This window comes from Molossus molossus, unplaced genomic scaffold (genome assembly GCF_014108415.1).
Source record: "Molossus molossus isolate mMolMol1 unplaced genomic scaffold, mMolMol1.p scaffold_m16_p_1, whole genome shotgun sequence".
In the NCBI taxonomy this organism is placed as follows: Eukaryota; Metazoa; Chordata; class Mammalia; order Chiroptera; family Molossidae; genus Molossus; species Molossus molossus.
Window position 1 is genome coordinate 241025233 of NW_023425344.1, and position 21803 is coordinate 241047035.

Here is a 21803-nt window from a genome sequence, read left to right on the forward strand (position 1 = left end):
CAATCTGGGCAGGATTTAGACAGGCAGAAAAGAGGAGGAGCTCAAAGATGGGAGAACAAGACAAGGCAAGGCCTCAGAGGACAGGAAAGTACACATAATTGTGGGGAAGTGAAGGAAAATGAACTGGACTAGAAAGGAGGTGGAGTATCATGGTAACTGGAAAAAAAAGACAGGAGAAAACAGAGCTAAGCTGAAAGCAAGGCAAAATTTGGACTTGAATAATTAACCGGAAAAAAAAGGCACTGCAAGTTCTGAAAACTGGAGAATAGAGCAATAATGTTGAGTTTTAATGAGGCTGCATATTTTCTTATAACAAAATACATATAAAATGCATAAGTGGAAGAGAGAACTTTCAGAAAGGCAGACCAGTTATGAAAACATGAAAAACAATGCACGTAAAAGGTAATATGAGTGATGGCACTAGGAACAGAAAAGGTTATTCCAAGGGTTATTCTGAAGAAAAAATTACAGGACTTTGTGGGAAATAAAATAAAAAGGTCAAAATAGAGTAGAATAAATAATTATTTCCAAGTCTCTTGCTTAGGAAACGAATCAACCAATTAGTTATAGAAGAAAAGAAACAAGATAGCTAAAAAGAAAAATAATCAATATCCTAAAAGGTTTTTTCATGAATAATTAGTACATGCATTTAAGTATCATATCAAAAAGTATATCTTTTCTACCCCAATTTCCACAGTCTTCATATTGGATAAATAGCATTTTTTTTCTAGTGTAAAATATATAAAAATAAATTTATCAGAAGTGTTTTCAGTTTCACTTCCAAAGAAAACCTGACATGACACATAAAGACATCTAATGAGACTTTTCTATTCTTCTAAATAGTGTTGGGGAAAAAATTATCTTAAAAAGGTAATGAAACTGAAAGATTCGTGGTGAAATTCTTGAACAAAAATTGAGATTTTATTATATTCATAAAAGTTCCCACCTACTCCATTTAGTCATCAGAACTGTGATATTAAATATAGAAAAAGCTACAGTGACACTTCTTGGTTCTTTAAGCAGGTACACTGTCAGCTGACACACGGAAAAGCAGTATCCACGGCTAACAGCAAACCAATCACAGAACAGCAGAGAAGCATAAAATGGAGATACAAAAGTAAAACGCTACTGGTAAATTCTTTCCTTTAAAGAATTATCTTTAAAACCTGTGATCAAAAAGCTGAGGTAGATAATGACACAAATCATTAAATGTGTTGAAAGAAAATACACACATGGTTTGATTTCATACATTTGATATTAAATTTTCACATATGTGAAACTGGCCTATAATTTTCCTCCAACAAAATCTCTGTCTGTTTTTGGAATCAAGGTTGTACTACTAGCCTCATATAATAAATTGAAGAACATAATACAACTTTTTCTGTTCTCTGAGTTTGTAAAAGATTAAAATTATCTATGTCTTTAATGTTGGGCAGAATTCCTTAACACCGTATCAAGTGCTTTCCTAGTAGGAAGACTTTTACCTACTGACCAATTTCTTAAAAAGTTACAGGACTATTTGGGGTTTTTTTATTCTTCTTTTTCAATCAGTGTGGTAATTTACACATTCAAGATTCATGTGCATGATAAAGCTTGAGGAACACTACTTCAGAACACTCACTCCTATCATATCCAAAATTACATGCTACTTTTGTCCAACATTTCAGTTTGTTTTTTTAAACCCTACAATTTCAACATTACAACCATGGTTTTACACAGACAATATTGTTTAGATTTTCTTTGCTCACCAATCCTTTCTGGATCTCAGAAACTCTCCTGAAATCCTTTTTCTCTCCCTGTAATATAATTTTTAGAAATTTTATTTTTTTACTGGTACAAAACACAGTCAGCTTTTGTACGTCTAAAAATGTCTATTCTGCTCTTCTGGAAAATAGTTTTGCTGGGTATATAATACTAAATTGACAGTTATTTTTGTTTGGGCACTTTGCAGATATTCTTCCACCCTCCTGTGGTTTCCATGGTCACTGTTGAAAAGGGTCACTTGTTAATCTAATCATTGTTCTTTCATAAGTAAGTCTTCTCTCTAGCTGTGTTTAGGGTACCTGTCTGTCTCTGGTGTTCATCATTTTCTCTGTAATATATTTGTATAAGAATTTCTTTAGCCCTGGCTGGGTAGCTCAGTTGGTTGGAGTATTGTCCTGTATACCAGAAAGGCTGTGGGTTCAATCCCTGGTTAGGGCCAATGGATGTTTCTTTCTCACAGGATTGTTACTCTCTCTCCCTCTCTTTATTCCTCTCTCCCCCTGAAATCAATAAAAACATATCCTCGGGCCCTGGCCAGTTTGGCTCAGTGGTTGGAGCATTGGCCTGCAGACCAGAGAGTCCCGGGTTCAGTTCCCACTAGGGGCATGTATAAAAAAACAAAAAAAAAAAAAAAAAAACATATCCTCCGGTGAGGATTAAAAAAAAAAAGAATTTCTTTATACTTGTCTGCTTGAGATTTGCTCTGTTTTCCTAAATATGCAATTTCATATGTTCAATCAATCCTAGTAAATTTTCAGTTATTGTCTCTTTGGACAGTTAGTGCCTCTCCGTACTCTACCAGCTCCTTCTGAGATTTGGATTAGACCAATCAGAATCTTCTCTGTCTGTCTTCTATATCTTAATAAATGCCATCTCTTTCTTTTCTATTCTATATTCTGCATACTTTCCTCAAATCCATCTCTCAATTTGCTTTCTCTCTTTAACTATATCTCAGTTGCCAGTAAAGTACCTACTAAGTTTATCATTTGAATTATTTTTTCACTTCTGGAAGTACTATTGGTTCTTTTGCAAATCCATCTGCTCACTTTTTAGCATGCCTTGTTCCTTGACATTACTGTCTACTCTCTCTTTACTTTTGAAACCATATAAACACGTATATCATATTTCACATCTAATTCCAACAGTCACTCATGGTGCCTTGCTTCTTGATAGTAAGATCATGTTTGTAAAATTTTCTTTGGTCAGTCCTCTGGGGTTCTCTCTCCCCTTCCAGGAAAAGAGAAAACAGGCCTGCTGAGGATGGAAAAAGAGAAGTAAAGGCCTGCTTTTCACTTCCACCCGAAGGAATGGAAGTGAAGCGGCAAGTTCTCCCAGCAGTGGTGAGGACAGAGCAGCACACTCCAGGGAAGGCTGAAGAGACACGGTGCCGTCCTGACAAGCTACGCAATGGGCCCAGTGCAAAATGAAAACGTGGGATGTCTTGTTCATGAATTATTTAGAATTTCAGAACAGTGAAAGCAGGGCATTAAACCAAACGTGGAGCCTTCTAAATGCAGGGATCTCAGACACCCATGGGGCCCTGACTCTTAAGCAGCAAAAACAATAGTAGCAAAAATTCAGAAGACACAGAAAAGTATAAAGCAGAAAATCAAGATCATCTAAAATCCCACCACCTAGGGACAACCACTGGTATCAGTGTGGTGTATATCCCAGAGATTTTTTTCTACATACATACATACATGTTAAATACTGATTTTTATAAATTTTTTATATTATGGAAACGGTATATTGTAATTCTCTTCTGTAACCTTTTTTGGGTAACTTAGTACATTATGAAGGGCTTTCAAAAATGTCAGTAATACAGATCATTTCAATCCTATTGTATGCTTTATAAAACATACAGATCCATGTTCCATTTAACCAAACTTGTATTGTTAGGTTTCTGAAGGGTGTTAAGCTTTTCATTATTCAAAATGATCACTGAATGTCAATAAAGTTGAGGGAGGATTGAATGAGTCAATCACTATAAAGCACTTAACAGAGTACTTGGCAAGTAACAATTCTCTATAAATGTTAGTGATTTCTTGAATACTGTCTCCTATGTAAACAGTGAACTAATTTACATTCCCAATAGCAGGGTAAAAGAGATTGATTTTTCGAAATCCTTGCTAATTCTTTCAAATTCAGCCTTTTGTATTTCTTCTATGAATCATTTGTTCATGTTCTTTGATAGTACTGTTGGATTCCTTATGCTTTGTAAATTTTAGCTGATTTCTGTACTGGGAATATCAATCCTTTGTTATAAAACTAACAGGTACTTTTTTTCCTCAAAGAGAATTAACTGGGGGAGGGGGGGAGGTAGGATGGGGAAAAAGGAGAAACATCTGTAACAAAAATAAATGAATAAAAATTGCACACAAAAAAATAATTAACTCCAGACTTACCTCCAGTTCCTAGGACCTTCAGGAGCTCAAAATTTTCAATCCCCACTTTCTCTGCATGTCCTGTTAAATTTGCTAAAAACCAAACAGAAACAAAGAAATATTTAAAGGAATCAGCAACAGGGGGCTTCTGAGATACCAGCAATATTTTATTTCTTAACTTGGGTGGTTAAGTGTACAGCTATGTTTTCTGTAATTTTCTGTATGCTGTATATTACAATAAAACTTCATTTTAGAATTTAGTAGCTACACATTTTTACCAAAGTTAACATAAAAATAAAGTATTAAGACTCTCTACTGACCAATATAATCTGAAAATAAATATAAATTTAATTTGTAGATAGATATGTAGTGGGAAAAAAAAACTGAACATATTTAGAAGATGTATTCATTTATTCAACAAATATTTACTGAGTATCTACTAAAAACCATCACCAGGCTCTGGGCTGGGATCTACTCCTAATTCCTGCTACTAATCACTTGAACATGATTTAGCCTGAATTAGTCACTTGACCACCCTGTGCTTCAGTCCCCTCATCTCTGAAATGAGAGCCCTGCTCTCAATAAACTCTAAGATCTCTGCCAGGGCTAAAGTTCTAGGTCTATGTTTAAAAATATAAATTCTTCAAAACCATGTTCTGTTCTATATACACAAAATTAGAATATCTTACAAATGAGCATTTTCCAAAGTATATTCCATTGAATTCTGGGGGAAAGGTGTCCTCAACTAAATAAACTTGAAAATTGTTGGCTTACCGTTAAACAGGTTTCTTTACTAATGAACTTCACAGATCCTGTCCTATGAAAATGTGCATGTGATCTTTAAGACTGAGATACATTTGTCAAACTTATTGGACCACAAAACTATTTTTTATGGTGATGCCTTTTAATATTATGTGAACCAGCCTTGGCCCATTTGGCTCAGCGGTTAGAGTATGGGCCCTTGGACTAAAGGGTCTCGGGTTCGATTCCTGATCAAGGACACATAGCTGGGTTGCAAGTTCAATTCCTGGTCCCAGTTGGGATCATGTGGGAGGCAACACATCAATTTCTCTCTCTCACACTGATGTTTCTTTCTCTCTCTCTCTCTCTCTCTCTCCCTCCCTCCCTCCCTCCCTCCCTCCCTCCTTCCCTCCCTCCCTCCTTTCCACTCTATCTAAAAACCAATGGAAAAATACCCTTTGGTGATGATTAACAAAAACAAAAAAAACCCATATATAAATGAATGACGTGAACCAGCTTTCTGTAGATGAGGTTAAGCAGGCTTGGTTGGAGTTCTTGTTCTACTACTTAAAAGCTGTGTGACCTTGAACAAATTACTTAACTTTTTTGTCTCAGGTCCCTCTAGTGTCAAATGGACATAATTAAAATACCTACCCTCAAAGTGTATTGAGTATATTGATGTCTGCAATTTACTTTGAAATTCAAAAAAAAAGATGGATAATGGATAAATATAGGTATGGATAGATATGTGATAAAGCATTACAACAAAATGTTAGTTACAGAATCTAGTTAGTGTAAGGGTGTTCAACACACAATTCTTTCAAATTCTCTATATATTTGAAAATATCCATAATAAAATGGCAGAAAATAAAATAACACCTACCTAATAGAGTTGTGATGAAAATTAAATGAGTTAAATTTAGACAGTGCTTGCTATGTGCCAATAAGTAGTATTATAAATGTTTATAAACAGATTGATGTTTTTGGACTATACCTTCAAGAAAATTAGAATTGCTTTCATAGGAAATTAAGAGATCACAAATTAATTCTACTTTGCTCTACAAAGTATACTATCTAGGGAACCCCGGTCATTCACAAAGATCTTTCAGATGATCTATGAAAGGCTGTTTTGTTTATCATCTGCTTCCTCTATTATTTGGTTTCTGAAAGAAATGAACACTTTACCTGCAAGGGGAACTCAAGCAGGGCTCGAGATGACGGGGACTGATGCGCTCCGTACTTGGGGGGAAGGGGTGGGAGGGAAGGCTTCCAGGTGATAAGGATGTTAGCTTTGGTTTCTTCAAGGTGTTTTCTTTGGATTCTCCTCTCTTTGGCTTAGCTGCTGAGAGTTTATTTACTGTGGGTATTGCTTTTCTATCAAGACTGTTCCCAGGTGGCTGGTGAGGTAAGGCAGAACTTGAGAGAGGTTGTTCCCTTCCTGATACCTCAAGCCCCAGGTCCTAGGAAAACCCAATGCTGGGCTTGCTAAGAGCAGCCCCAGGCTTAAAAAAACACACTCATTTGCACCTCAAGTTTCTCCTGGAGTTTAACATTCCCGTCCTTTTTTAGGTTAAGAATGGTGAGATTCCAGTGAATACGCTTAGAGAGTATCTGTTTAGGGTGAAGTGACCAACACATGTTAAGCAGATCCATGTGGTCCAGCGCAGCTCAGCTCACCTTCAGTGTGGCGTACGGTACCAAAGACCAAGCCTGCCCATGAAGCTTTACTTCATTCTGTCTCCTGTCTTAGTCTCACGTGGGGACCTAGCAGCTGTAACTGCAACAGGGTAGGTTACAGAGACCTTAATCCTGACAAAGCTATGATCTGGAATTGTCAGACCATTCCTTTGGTTCATGTCTTTCTGCTCTGAAGATATGAAAAAAAGTAACTTTTTTTTTTTTATCCTCACCCGAGGACATTTTTCCATTTTTTGTTCAGGTAGAGTGGGAGGGAGAGAGAGGAACAGAGAGAGAGAGAGAAACATCGATGTGAAAGGAACACATCGAGTGGCTGCCACCCGCACAACCGACCAGGGCCGGGGACAAACTGCAACCAAGGTACATGCCCTTAGCGGGAACCGAACCCGGGTCTCTCAGGTCGGGCCGACGCTCTAACCGCTGAACCAAACCGGCCAGGGCAAAAGTAACTTTTTTATTTAGAAATATAAATATATAAATAAATAAAACCCTGGCTGGTTTGGCTCCGAGAAATAGAGTGAGGGCCTGCAGACCAAAGAGTCGCAGGTTTGATTACGAGCGAGCAAGGGCACGTACCTTGGTTGCAGTTAAGTCCCCGGCCCTGGTCGGGGTCGTGCAGGAGGCAGCCAATCGGTGTCTCTCTCTCATATCAATGTTTCTCTCTCTTTCTCTCTCTCTCTCCCCCTCGTTCCTTCCCTCCCACTCTATCTGAAGATGAATGGAAAAATATCCTCGGGTGAGGATTAAAAAAAAAATTATAATTTCACTGGTATTGAAACAAAAATAATATTGTTCGCCATTTAACTCTGATTTTATTTATTTATTTTTATTCCTCATGAAGTGATGAGGAAAGAAGCAAACAGTTCATGGGTAAATTTTTTGCTCAAAGCGAAAATTAACTAAAGATTTTTGAGCTCCAGAAACCTATAATTGTCATCTTTAAGTTTTATTAAGGTATAATTTACATACAATAAAATTCACATAAATGACAGTTTGATAAATTTTGATAATTATGTACAGTTGTGAATTCTCCATGACAACCATGATATAAAACAGTGCCATCATCTTGAAAATTTCAGGATATCCTTTTGAAGCCAATCACTTCCCAGACCAGCAGTGCAGGCAACCAATGATCTAATTCCAGTCATAGTTTTAACTTTTTTAGAATTTCATATATGGTTTTGCGTTTCAGCTAGGTTTTGTGTGTATGAGTTGTTCATTTGTTTTTATTACAGAGCAGGACTCCATAGGACTGACAGGCCACAACCTGCTTTTCCACTCACTAGCTGATGGACATGTTGGTCAGATTCATATCGTGTGCAGTTTGGGGCTATAATAAAGTATTTTTGTGGACACGTTTTCATCTCTCTTGGGTCAATCCCTAGAAATGAGATTGCTGCATATATGGTATATTCGTATGTACCGTTATAAGATACTACCATACTATTTTATTAAAGCAGTTGTGCTGTTCTGCATTCCCACCAATAATATATGAGAGGTTCATCTGTCCCACGTCCTCTTGAATATATGGTACAATTACTCTTTTTACTATTAACCATTCTAGTGGGGGTGAAATATCTGTTTGTAGACTTTATTTTTTAGAGCAATTTTGGGTTCACAACAAAATTGAGCAGAAAGTACGTAAATGTCCCATTTGCCTTCTGCCCCTACTCTGAATAGCCTCCCTCATTATCAACATCCCCCACTTGTAGTGGTACATTTGTTACAACTGATAAACCTACACTGACACATCACTGTCACCCAAAGTCCATGGCTTACACTGGGTTCACTCTTGGTGTGGTTCATTCTATGGGTTTAGACAAATGTATCTACCATCTGTATCATATATACATCTGTATAATGTATTTAGCATTATACAGAGTCGTTTCACTGTCTTAAAAATCCTTTGTGCTCCACCTGGTCATCCTTTCCTTCCTGCTAATCCTTGGCAACCATTCATCTTTTTACTGTCTCTACAGTATTGCCTCTTCCAGAATGTCATACGTTAGAATCATACAGTATTGTAGCCTTTTCAGATTGGCTTCTTTCGCTTAGTAATATGCACTTAAATTTCCTCCATGTCTATTCGTGTCTTGATAGCTCATGCCCTTTTGGTGCTGAATAATGTTCTTTTGTCTGGATGTAACACAGTTTATTAATCCATTGACCTATAAAGGACATCTTAATTGCTTTCAGGTTTCAGCAATTAATGATAAAGCTGCTATAGACATCTGTGTGTAGATTTCTGTGTGGATATAAGTCTTCAACTCCTTTGGGTGAATATCAAAGACAGAGAGCATGAATGTCGGATCATGTTATAAGAGTATGTTTCCTGTTGTAAGAAACGTCCAAAATGACTGCACTACTCTGCATTCCCAAACATCCTCACTAACATTTGGTGGTCAGCATTCAGGATTTCCCTAGTGACATGATGTAGAACATCTTTTCATATGCTTATTTGCCATCTGTACATCTTTTTTGTTGTTGTTGTTAATCCTCACCCGATATTTTTTCACTTGAATTTAGGGAGCATGGGAGGGAGGAGAGAGAGAGAGACAGAAACAGAGAGGGAAGAAGGGAAGGAGGGAAGGAGGGAAGGAGGGAAGGAGGGAAGGAAGGAAGGAAGGAAGGAAGGAAGGAAGGAAGGAAGGAAGGAAGGAAGGGAGGGAGGGAGGGAGGGAGGGAGGAGGGAGGGAGGGAGGAGGGAGGGAGACAGTAACAGAGAGAGAAGGAGGGAAGGAAGGGGAGGAAGGGAAGGAAGGAAGATGAGAGAGACACATAAATTGGTTGTCTCCCACCCCAACTGGGACCAGGGATCAAACCTGCAACCCAGGTATGTGCCCTTGACCAGAAATTGAACCGGAGACCCTTCCATGTGTGGGCCAACACTCTGATCACTGATCCATACCAGCCAGGGCTGCCATCTATATATTTTTGGTTAGGTGTCTAGCAAGGTTGTTGGCCCATTTTTTTCCTCCTCACTCAAGTATATGATTTTCATTGATTCTAGAGAGAAGGGGAGAGAGAGAAACATCAATGTGAGAAACATTGATCAGTTGCCTCCCATAGCGCCCTGATGGGGGATTGAACCCACAACCTGGATATATGTCCTGACCTGGAATCAAACACATGACCCTTCAGTGCATGGAACGACACTCTAACTTACTGAGCCACACCAGCCAGGGCCCATTTTTTAAATCAGTTGTTTACCTTCTTATTGTTGAGTTTTAAAAGTTCTTTGTATATTTTAGCTTACAGTCATTTATCAGATGTGTCTTTTGAAAATATTTTCTCCCAGTATGTGACTCATCTTATTGTCTTGAAATGTTTTGCAGAGCAGAAGTTTTTAATTTAAATGAAGTCTAGCTTATCAATTCTTGGTATTATATTTAAAAAGTCATTACCATGCCCATGGTCATTCAGGTTTTCTTCTATGTTATCTTCTAGAAGTTTTATAGTTTTTTGTTTTACATTTAGATCTGTGGAACTGTTTGAGTTAAGTTTGGGAGAACATGTAAGGTCTTTGTCTAGACTAGAGCCACTTTTTTGCATGTGGATGTCCAGTTTTTCTAGTACCATTTGTTAAAAGACTTTCTCTGCTCCATTGTATATTGTCTTTGTTTCTTCGTATATCACTTGACTATACTTACAGAGGTCTGTTTCTGGGCCTTTTTTTTTTCCTCACCCAAGGACATTTTTCCATTTTTTGTTCAGGTAGAGTGGGAGGGAGAGAGAGAGAAACATCGATGTGAAAGGAACACATCGAGTGGCTGCCACCCGCACAACCGACCAGGGCCGGGGACAAACTGCAACCGAGGTACGCGCCCTTAGCGGGAACCGAACCGGGTCTCTCAGGACCGCAGGCCGACGCTCTAACCACTGAGCCAAACTGGCCAGGGCTGGGCCATTTTGTTTCATTAATCTATCTATTTATTGTTTCTCCACATTGTCTTAATAACTGTAGCTATCTAGTAAGTCTTGCTTTATAGTAAGTCTTAAAGTAGAGTAGTATAAGTCCTCATTCTTCTCCTTTAATATTGTGTTGGTCACTCTGGGTCTCTGGCCTCTTCATGTCAACTTTAGAATCAGTTTGTTAATATATACAAAATAACCTGCTTAAATTTTTATTGGCATTGCACTGACTATAGATGAAGTTGGGCAAAATATTGACAATATTGAGTCCTTCTATCCATGAACATGGAATATCTCTACATTTATTTTGTACTTTGATATCTTTCTCCTTTATTATTTTTTATTGGATTTATTGGGGTGACATTGGTTAATAAAATTATGTAGGTTTCAGGTGTACACCCATATAATACATCATCTTTATATTATGTGTTCACCACCCCAAGTCAAGTCTCCTATCCTCATTTATCCCCACTATACCCTCTTCTGCCTCCTCCCAACTTCTGTCCCTCTGGTTCTTTGATATCTTTCATCAGAGTTTTGTAGATTTTCTAAGTATTATACATATTTTGTTATATTTATATCTATTTCATTTTGGGGGATGCTACTGTAAATGGTATTGTGTTTTTAACTTCAAATTCCATTTGTTTATTGCTGGTATATAGAAAAATGATTGACTTACAACCTCACTATAATCACTTATTAGTTGCAGGAGTTTTTTCTTGTCAATTCTTTCAAATTTTCTACACTCACAATATGGTATTATTTTGCATTTTCTTGATGTCAAGTGATGTTGAGATCTTTTCATGGGTCTATGGCCATCTGTATATCATTTTTTTGGGAACTGGTTGTTCAAATCTTGTGTCCATTTTTAACAGAGTTGTTTGCGTCTTAACTGTTGAGTTGTAAGAGTTCTTTATATATTCTGAATAAAAGTATGTGGTCAAATATATATTTTGCAAATGTATTCTCCAATTCTATGGCTTTTCTTTTTATTTTGTCTTTTTAAAAGCAAATTTCAAAATTTTTTATAAAGCCCATCTTATTGAATCTTTTCTTTTATAGTCTATGATTTGGGGATCCTATTTATAAAATCCTTGCATAACCTAATGTCACAAAGATATTCTCCTGTGTTCTTCAATCTAGAAGTTTAATAGTTTTAGCTCTTACATTTAAGTCTATGATCCATTTTGAGTTAACTTTCTTCTATGGTGTGAAGTAAGGATCAAGGTTAATTTTTTTCCCATATAGATATCCAGTTTCTCAAGCACCACTTAATAAAACTTTATATTTTCACCACTGATTTATGTTGGCTCCTTTGTAAAAATCAAATAAGTATGGATCTATTTCAGAATTTTCTATTCTGTTCCAGTGGTCTAGGTCTAGCCTTAAATCACATAATATAAGTCTTCCAACCTTGATCTTCTTTTTCAAGATTATTTTATGTTTTTTATAAATTCTAGAGTTAGGCTTTCAATTTCTACTCAAAAAAGCCTGCTAGGATTTTTGACTAGTGTATTTAATCTATTGCCATTTGTTTTCATCTAAACTGCTAAATCAATAGTTTAATCTATTAACAACTTAATGTAACTAAATATGGTTAGGTTTGGATCTACTGTTTTATTATTTATGGTGTGTTTTTAAGTTTTTATTTTTATTTATTTTTTTTCAATTTTTATTAATTTATTTTTTTACAGATGTTTCTCCTTTTCCCCCTCCAACCCCTCCTTCCTAAATTTTTGTTTATTGATTGATTTTAGAGAGAGAGACGGAGGGAGGGAGGGAGGGAGAGAGAGATCAGTATGTTGTTCCACTTATTTATGCATTCCTTGATTGATTCTTGTATGTGCCCTGACCAGAGATTGAATCCCCAACCTTGGCATATCAGGATGATGCTCTAACCAACTGAGCTAACCTGGCCAAGGCTTATTATTTGTTAATTTACCTTTTCAGTTGTTTCCATGTTTTTACTTTCCTGACTGTAAAAAAACCATCTGAATGCTTTATAGAATTTCATTTCAGTTTTCACCTTGGCATTGTAGCTCTACTTCTTTGCATTATTAGTGTAGTTGTTGCTCTAAGGATTTATAACATATGTCTCTATTCACAGCCCTCTTACAGTTAGTTAATACTGTGCCATTTTACTTAAAATATAGGAGCCTCACAATCATCCTTTATGGAATAGTTGTTGTATATTATATGGGATAACATGTTCTCTATATATTACACACTACACAAGACAATGTTATGAGTTTTGCTTTTATGACATAATTTTTAAAGAAATCAAGAGAAAAGATGGAGACTTCGGCATTTCTGCAGATATTTATCATTTTCTGGTGATCTTTCTCTTCCAAGAATCCAAAATTCTATCTGGTATCAATTTCCTCAACCTTGAAGAACTTCATCTGATATTTCTTAAAGTGCAGAAAATCTCTGAGGTTTCTTTTTTCTAAAAAATATATTTTATCCTTCATCTAAAATTTTTTATTGAGATATTTAATTCACATACCATTAAATTCACCCTTTTAAAGTATATAATTCAGCTTTGTTTTGTCTTTTAGTACATTCACAAGGTTGTGCCATCGTCACCACTATCTAATTCTGGAATCACCTTCATTCTTGGAGGGTATTTTCCTTTAACATAAAATTCTGAATTGACAGGCTTTTTTCTTTTCTTCTAGCACTTTAAACATGTTCCTCCAATCACTTTCGGCCTCCATAATTTTTTTCTTCTTCTTCTTTTTTTTTTTTTGTGGTACGTGCCTCTAGCGGGAACCGAACCCAGGACTCTCTGGTCCGCAGGCCAATGCTCAACTGCTGAAACTGGCCAGGGCTCAGCCTCCATAATTTCTGAGGCGAAATCACTCATTAAATGGATCCTTGCTCCTCTGTTTGAAATGTGTCACTTTTCTTAACTGCTTTTGACATTTGCTCTTTATCTTTGCCTTTCAAGAGTTTTGCTTTGATATAACTTGATGTGAGCTCTTTGGGTTTATTCAGTCTGGTATTTATTGATATATTCTGTACATTTCTGGTTTTCATTGAATTTGGGGAATGTTAGCCTTAATTTTTCAAAAATTATTTTCTGTTCCATTCTCCTTCTCCTCTCCTTCTGAGGTTCCAATTATATGTGTGTTGGACTGTTTGAAAGAGGTCCCTGAGACTCCATATTCATTTTTTTCCTACTATGTTTTCTCTGTTCTTTACAGTAATTTCTATTGTTCTATCTTCAAGTTCAGTTTCTTTTTCTGACATCGTTATTCAACTGTCAAATCCACGTACTGATTTTTTAAAAATTTTAAATATTGTATTTTTCATTTCTAAAACTTCATTTGATTCCTTTTCATTGTTTCTATTTGTCTAGTAAGATTTCTTTTTTTCATCCACTGAGAGCATGTTGTTTTACTTCACTTAGGATACTATAGTAGCTGCTTTAAATTTGTCTCTTATTGCTAATATCTCATTCATCTCAGAGTAGGACTCAGCTGATTTTCTTTCCTCTTAAGATATGTTCCATTTTCTTAATTCTTCATATATAGAGTAATTTTGTATTATACCCTTAACATTATAAATGTTTACTTGTGAAGATTTTAGCTAAGTATTTTTTTCTCCAATGACAGCTAGGGTTTTTGTTTGTTTTAGTAGGCAAATATCTTGGTTTGGTTCCTGTTTCTCAGGAGGCAGCTCTAGCCCCGTTCAGATTTTTTATCTTTAGCTGGGCTGTTCTGAGCTTGCTGAATTCATGCTTAATTCAGAGTTCACTCATAGATGTGTGTACACAAAATTTGAGGACTCTCTCTTCTCTAGCTCTTTTCCTTCAGAGATTCCTCCACTATCTTCAGTGGACAAGGTTGGCTGGTTTCAGTTTTCTAGTTTTCCTGGCCAGAGAGACTACTGTTTTTCCACCAGAATCCCCAGGGTATGGACTGTACTTAGTCTGAAGCTAAAATCAGTGAAAAAGCTCCCTTCCTCCAACTGTGTACTCCCCATTAGAGCACATCCATCTGCTTCTGTTTGCTCTCAAATGCTTTAAATAGTTGCTTTTTGTATTAAATCCAGATTTTATTGTTTTGTTTCTTTTTTGTAAATAAGTTCTCTGCTAGGGAGTCTTATTCCGACATTATAAGAAGCAAAAGTCTTCTTACAGTCAACAATAGTAGTTTCTACTTTAACTTCAACTACTGCAATAGCAAGTTAACTTCAAAGAATAAAATAAAATTAAAACAGTATATGATATAGGTCCCTCTCAGAGATCTTGAATTTGATATCTGTATGATATTTCTTTTACATTACATCTTTTAGGCAAAGTAAGTGCTTACATATATAGAAATAAATCAATAGGCAGTGCTATCATATTTACGCATGGGAGGAATATTTATTAATTATAAAGTTTTTTTTCATTGTGTTAAATACAACACATATAAAAGGAAATGTGTAATATGATACTTTATCCTAAAATCCTAAGCAAAGACAAACAGATATTCAAGCATGTGAGTCTAGGTATTTAAATGGTTCTCATTTCTATGCTATTATTTGCCATTGGACTTAGAAGCCTCTAAGCACGAAAGTTTAAAAATGAACCACATTTATCTTCATTAAACTGTTATCCTAAGATCAAAAGCTCAAACATCCCAGCAACAATACTAATATTTACAAGAACAAGACTTAAAATGTTTATATAATTTATTTCACACTAGAAGTGAAATAAACATCAGCCAATTACAGAAATCTGCATGTCTGAGTCATTACATGTCTTAGTAAAGTCCAAAATAGTATTTTTTAAAAGAATTTTAACATCCGCAAGTGCTTATGTTCTTTTTTTTTTAATCCTCACTCGAGGACATTTTTTCTTTTTTTTTTTGTTCAGATAGAGTGGGAGGAAGAGAGGAATAGAGAGAAAGAGAAACAGCGATGCGAAAGGGATGCATCGAGTGGTTGCCACCCGCACAACCCAACCAGGGCCGGGGACGAACTGCAACCGAGGTACATGCCCTTAGCGGAAACCAAACCCGGGTCTCTCTGGACCACAGGCCGACGCTCCAACAGCTGAGTCAAACCAGCCAGGGCCAAAATAGTATTTTGACCATATGGTATGGAGCTACCTGCATGCCTGGGACCAGACTGTACCAGAAATAGGCCTGAAATCTACTGATCTATCCACTGACTGAGAGAGAACTATCCACTGACTTTCCTCATACATGAAAGAGAATAGCATTTTAGTAGGCTTGTAGGAGCTCCTTTTCTTGTGCCAGGTATGCCTCTGCCCACCCCCCCGTCTCGTTTTCCTCAAAGGTAAGAGAGATTACTAATCTAAGTACTCAAGAGTCCAAAATTCTGACTGGGCACAGTTAGTAGTAGGTGGAGTCCATACCAGGTTTTTTTGCCTCAAATTTCTGGCCTGGCCTGACCTCCTGGGGCCGAATGGCCATTCTCTTGCACTTCTCCACCAGGTATAGTTAATTAACTAACAGATTCAGAGGTTCTTTGGGGACTTGGTGTTCACTCACTAGTTTGTTCTCCCATCTAACCTTCTAAGTCACACACTTCAACATGCTGGCCCCAAGATTCTAATTAGATGGGATTGGGAGGGAAGTAGGAGTCCTCACTTCGCGCTGAAGCCGAAACTGCATGCACCAAAGCCACTTAAATTGAAGAAGAGTTCCCCAGTGGTGTGCTACAAGTTGGCACAGTTTTCATTAATGTGCTGCTCTGAATCAGACTGGCAACTGTTCCTGGCAGACAGTTCCATCATGACTCCTGGGGGATAAGGGTACAGTGGGGGGGATAAGGGTACATTTCTGGATTTCTGCCATAGCTTTATGGCACCCAAACCACACCCTCAGCCCCTATATCCTAACTAACCTTCCCACAGAAACAATGCCTAATGAAATCTCTTCACAAATGTATAAAATAACAAAGAATATCAACAAAGTTAAAAAACTTAGATTAGCCCTGGCCAATGTGGCTCAGCTGGGTGGGCATCGTCCCGTGCACTGCAAGCTTGCGGGTTTGATTCCTGGTTCGGACGTGTGGCAGGGCTGTGGGCTCCATCCCCAGGAGGGGGCATGCAGGAGGCATCTGATCAATGAATGTCTCACATCGATGTTTCTCTATCTCTCCCTTCCTCTCTCTCTAAAAATTAATACAAAATATTTAAAAACAAATTAAAAACTTAGAGTAGAGCTATTTAGTTGGGTGCATAACAGTATGATCATATCAATTGTTTATATCTGACATCTATTTTGAAGCCCACATCATATGAGTTGTTAAATATTAGTAAACATAAACTAAAACAAATATTTAAACACTTTTCAAGGTCTACTTTAGGCTCATCTCTTACTAAGCTGTTAATCAGCTTAGAGAGTCTCCTCTCATGAACAGCATTAATAGTTTTTATATTACTGCATTACTAAGTTTATTCATTTAGAAAAGATAGGTGTGAACAGTTTTAATGCTTTCACAAAGCAATTCTAACCCATTTTTTTCTTATTAAAATATTAGAAACTATCCCATTGCAAATCCTTCACTTCTTGATTAGTGTTATCCTATAACGTATACTTTCTAGTTAGGAAATCACCTTTAAGTCTGAATTTAAGCCCTTTATAAAAAGTCAATGAATTTTTTTTTAAATTCTGTCAAAACTCAAACAAATTGCAATATTTAAATGATCCCGTTTAGAAAAGTCTGAATTATGAACAGCAGAAAAGAAAAAATCTTGTATTATCAATGAATAGAAAATACTTGGTTCCTTACACTATAACTAGATTCCTTGAGCTCCTTGTGTAATATTAGTAGGGTAATCTGCAATGTGGGAAAATATGACTGATATAATTAAAAAAAAAACACAACAAAGTTAGACTAACAGGATAGTTGTCTTTTCTCCCAAATTTAAATAGCTTTGTTGTTTGTATTAGCAGCAGCATCAAATAATCTAGGTTCACGGTTTTTAAAAAAATAAAGAATATGAAGAGGCCTAAAGTAGACCTAAGAGATCTCCCACATTCCCACCATCCAAAGAGTTATTATTAATCCTTTTCAGGATCTTAGCCATAAACCTGTGATTGCTAAGTGGCTTCTCATTCAATTTCCTTGGCAATTCTATTACCAAATGTAATTCATAATGCATATTATCTATGATCAATTTTTTAAGTTGTTAGATATTTAGCTTGGAACTTCCCACTCTTATGGAGGAAAACAATCAATAAAAACACATGATTAGATCCAATGAGTCACCTGTGTTAAAGCTAAGAAAAGGCTTAATTTAAAACCACTTTTATAATTAAAGTAGAATTTTTAAAAATTATGCTTTTGAAGCCATTTTAAGTAAGTTTTTTTAGTATATGACTAGGCACTCATATACCAGATTTTATTCAATAAATTAATCATTTATTAAACTTGCAATAAGCTATGAGAAATGAAATTTAATAGAAAGGATTATGGCTTCTGTGGACATTAAGGGGAATATCATTATGTGAAGCTAGTTAGAAACACTCATTGAGAATGCAGGCCCTCATTTGCTCATTTCACACATACATGGAGCACCTGCCAACACCTAAACAGGTGTGAGGGCTTCAGCTAAGAAGTGCAGGATCTCAAATGCAAAGGTGAGACAACCGCTGGGTAATTCTGAGCAAGAAGAATAACTAGAGCAAAAGCCTAAGTAGGAATACGTATTTTCCTAGCAGGGAATAATAAAAGGGCTGTTCTGATTAGCTATTACAGGTTTATATGGGGGAAAGAGTACAAATATAACATCAAATAAGCACATGAAACGTGCTCATTCAAAACCTGGAATGCCAGATTAATTAGTTTTAACTGAATCCCTAAGCAATGCTGGTTCTTGAACAGCTGAAAGTAAAGTTTTGGAAAAATTACTCCAGCAGAAATGTGCCACGTGGACAGCAGCAAGGAAAGACTAAAGCTAAAATAGTGAGATTATCGCAAAAAAACCCAGATGTGTGCTCAGAGGGTCTGGTCTGAGTAGAAACATGGACAGAATTTTGTTGAAAGGGGAAGCTGAAAGGGAAGGCTGAAAGGGGAAGTTGTGGGGTTTCAACACTGATTTTGAGGTGATAGCAGGACATCCTAAAAGGGCTGCCATGCAGGTCATTCTACACAAGGAACTAAAGTTCTGCAGAGAAAAGACAGAATGCTGATGGGGTTCAAGACATGCTACCCCCAAAATATAGCCCGTTGGCATACTGAGTATTTTAAGCTGAAGGAATCTGAGAGACAGCATGTGCAGGAACGACTGTGACCTTCCCCTGAAGCCGCTGTAAACCCTTCCTGTGCCAAGTGCCCTCCCTCTACCCAGAGGAAAAGAGCATCCGGATCTCTGCAGTCAAGGGACACAGGAGTCTGAACAAACAGGCCTTCCTCAGTGTCCCCAGTTACCACTTACCTCAGACCCTTCGTCCCAGCACATCCCTTTTCCACAACTTCCCCCTCCTCTGCAAAGCTAACGGGAAAATGCTCAGATTTAACGATTTTGTCAGGTCATTTCCTTATGAAGGCTCTGTGTCATATAAAACTTATATTAAATACATTTGTATACTTTCCTCTTATTAATGTCTTTTGTTATAGGAATCCCAACTGAGAACTCAGAAAGGTAGAGAAAAAAGTTATTTTCCTCCCCTAAAACGCACAAGGTTTCTAGGAAAGGGGCAACGGCTAAAACGTGCAGGAGAAAGCCCCGCAGGAGACCACCCAAAAAGAAGAATGAGTCTTAATAATGATCAGGAGTGGGGATGCAAGATGACAGAGCCAGAGAAATGGTTAGAAAATGAGTAGGACATAGAATCAAAGAAAAGAAAGGATGTCTGATAAAAAACTGATAATGAGGTCAAAGTGTGGCATGAGACAAATATATCTGGTCTCTGCCCCCAGGGGCTGGCATACAGCTCCTAAAGCTTAGGACTCCAGAGTGGTGTGTCTTTTGAGATGACTGGCGGCTGGGAGTCCAGCCCCTAGAGTTTCAGGATGGGGCTCTGGTTGCTAGGAAAAAACCTAGAACTTTCAACCCCACCCTCTATCCTTCCCCTTTCAGGGAGGGGAGGGGCTAGAGATTATGATAACAACAATGGCCATAATCATTCAGTTATGCCTACATAATGAGCCCTCCATAAAACCCCTAAACAGTGGTTCTGAGAGCTTCAGGTTGGTGCTCCCTGAGAGGGCGGGGAAGTCCACATTCTCCGCCTCCACTCCCCAACCAGTACTCTGCCCTATGCACCTCGTCCATCAGGGGATCCCAAATTGTAGTTGTATCCTCAAGTCTAGGCAGGGAGGCCGGGGTGTAGGGATGGGGATGGAAAAACAAAGCCACATCCTTAAAAGCACTGGATACAAACAATTCTCTTAAAGGAATGGGGATATAAAGGAGACAAAATAGGAAAGAATTGTTGCAGGCAGTTAGAAAGACATGGGCAGAGCAAGGACAATAGGCCAGGTATCTAAGGTCACCAGGGCAGAAAGCCCTGGGAACCCAGCAAGAGACAAAACTGGGCTGGGACCAGGGTAACCTTTCCTCTCCTAGCATAGTGCTGCTCATGCAGTTCAGCCTCTCCCCTGACCTTTCCTCCCTTGGCATGTTGCTAGTCATGTGGGTTAGACCCCCTAAGAGGGGGGAATGAACAAGGGGGCAGAAAATAGCCCTTAAGCACTAAGCCCCCAGGACAATGAAGTTCTGACTTGCATCAAATACAGTCGTCCCTCGTTTATCGCGGTTATTCCGGTCCAGACTCTAGCGGTTGCCCCTGGCGTTGAAGGAGTCCTGGGGTGCTCGAATACATAGGCCCACAGTCCATATGTACAGTAATTTTAATTGTAATTGTAATACAGGGTGTATAATTGACTCAGACAACCGAGCGTGCACTGTATCATTTTCACTGTCTCAATCAACTTTTTAATGAATATATTTGAAAAAATTGCGATAAAGTGAAGCCGCGAAAGTCGAAGTGTGAAGTGGCGAGGGACGACTGTACATCTAGGCCTCACTTGTGTTTCAGCTCCAGGCCCAGAAAAGTAGCAAAACCAGACAAGTAATGCCATGGCTGCCATCAGGACCAGCTGCATTGACTAATGACCCCCTGCCAGGGTGCTGACCAATCAGTAGAGACCATGACCCCGAAAGCACACACCTGGAAAGCTAATGAATCTGCTACTAGGATCCTCCAGAGACCTCCAGATAAACACCCTCAGGATGAGGGCCCTTCGAAGTTCTATGGAGCTCGAGGGAGCCTTTCCACCCTCTTCCCCAGGAGCATTTTCCTTGTTTCTCTCTTTCTCCTAAGCTCTAAGGACCCTCTTCTTTTGCCTCTGTAACTTGTTCCTGAGCGCACACAGCTCATCTGGCTCACTTCTTCCACAGCTCACTTCTTCTACCTCCGTGACTTTCTCAGTAAATTTCTGCTTGTGTCTGAATCTTGGCTCTGAATTCTTTCTTAGCCAGAACTCAAGTACTGAGGTTGCAGAAACAAGGTCCAGTCTGACTCCACACAAATGTTTTGTGTATTTACTGTTTATAGTCTCACTGTAAGTTGAGAAAATGTCACTTGAGTTATACATCAGTCTTTTGTGATGATAACTATAGCTACATGGATGAAGTCAGAGCACAAAAAGTAAACCAACAACATAATGATCCAGCACTAAATCGTATTTGCCACTACCAAGGAACATATCAGTAATAGCCATTATGTGTATATAAGACAAGGCAGTAGTGTACTGTTATCCTGTCAATGGTTTTCTGACTTTTTTTCATTTCAGAAGAAAAGGAGAACAATGATAAAAAGTAATATTATGAGATTTACTTGTGGATGCAATATGAAGAAGAGAAACTTACAGCTGTTGCAGCTGAAACTGAAAAAATAAAGCCATAAATTATTATAAATCTAGAATCTACAGAACATCATCAACTTCAAAAATTAAACACTGTCTACACAAAACTTTGTCCAATTTTAGACAGTAGGTCATTAATTCAAAAAAGAAAAATGAAAGAAAACAAAGTCTAACAAGTTAATCACAAAGTTCCTGTTTTTGGTAAAGAAAGGAGTTTTCGTCTTGGCCCAAATTCCCTATTCCTCTCAATAATCAGTTTCACCTTCCCCTTTCTAGCACCTTCAATATTTAAGAAATCAACATTAATCTCTGATTTCCCAGTATTGGTGAAAAATATTACATTTCTCTTTCAAACTTTCATCATGACCAGAATAGAGAGAGTCTCAGGGATGGGGGCAATTGTAACCACATCACCCTAACACTAGCTAAGCTTGTTTTGTGCATTCATTTCCTGTCTTTTCTTGTGTATGT

At 37.7% G+C, this 21803-nt stretch overlaps 1 protein-coding gene across 9 annotated transcripts in view; it reads right to left on the reverse strand.

The window, feature by feature from the left end:
- Positions 1–21803, reverse strand: part of RPS6KA5 (ribosomal protein S6 kinase A5) — a 150929-nt gene that overhangs the window by 101555 nt on the left and 27571 nt on the right. For 6 of the 9 annotated variants that reach the window (XM_036243666.1, XM_036277084.1, XM_036281265.1 and 3 more), the window contains exon 2: positions 4170–4241. In XM_036243666.1, the coding sequence (XP_036099559.1) occupies positions 4170–4241 (72 nt within the window). Of the gene's footprint in view, positions 1–4169; positions 4242–9495; positions 9594–16102; positions 16122–21803 lie in introns of those variants that run through there. The other 3 variants (XM_036277758.1, XM_036279192.1, XM_036280638.1) reach the window with 2 other exon arrangements.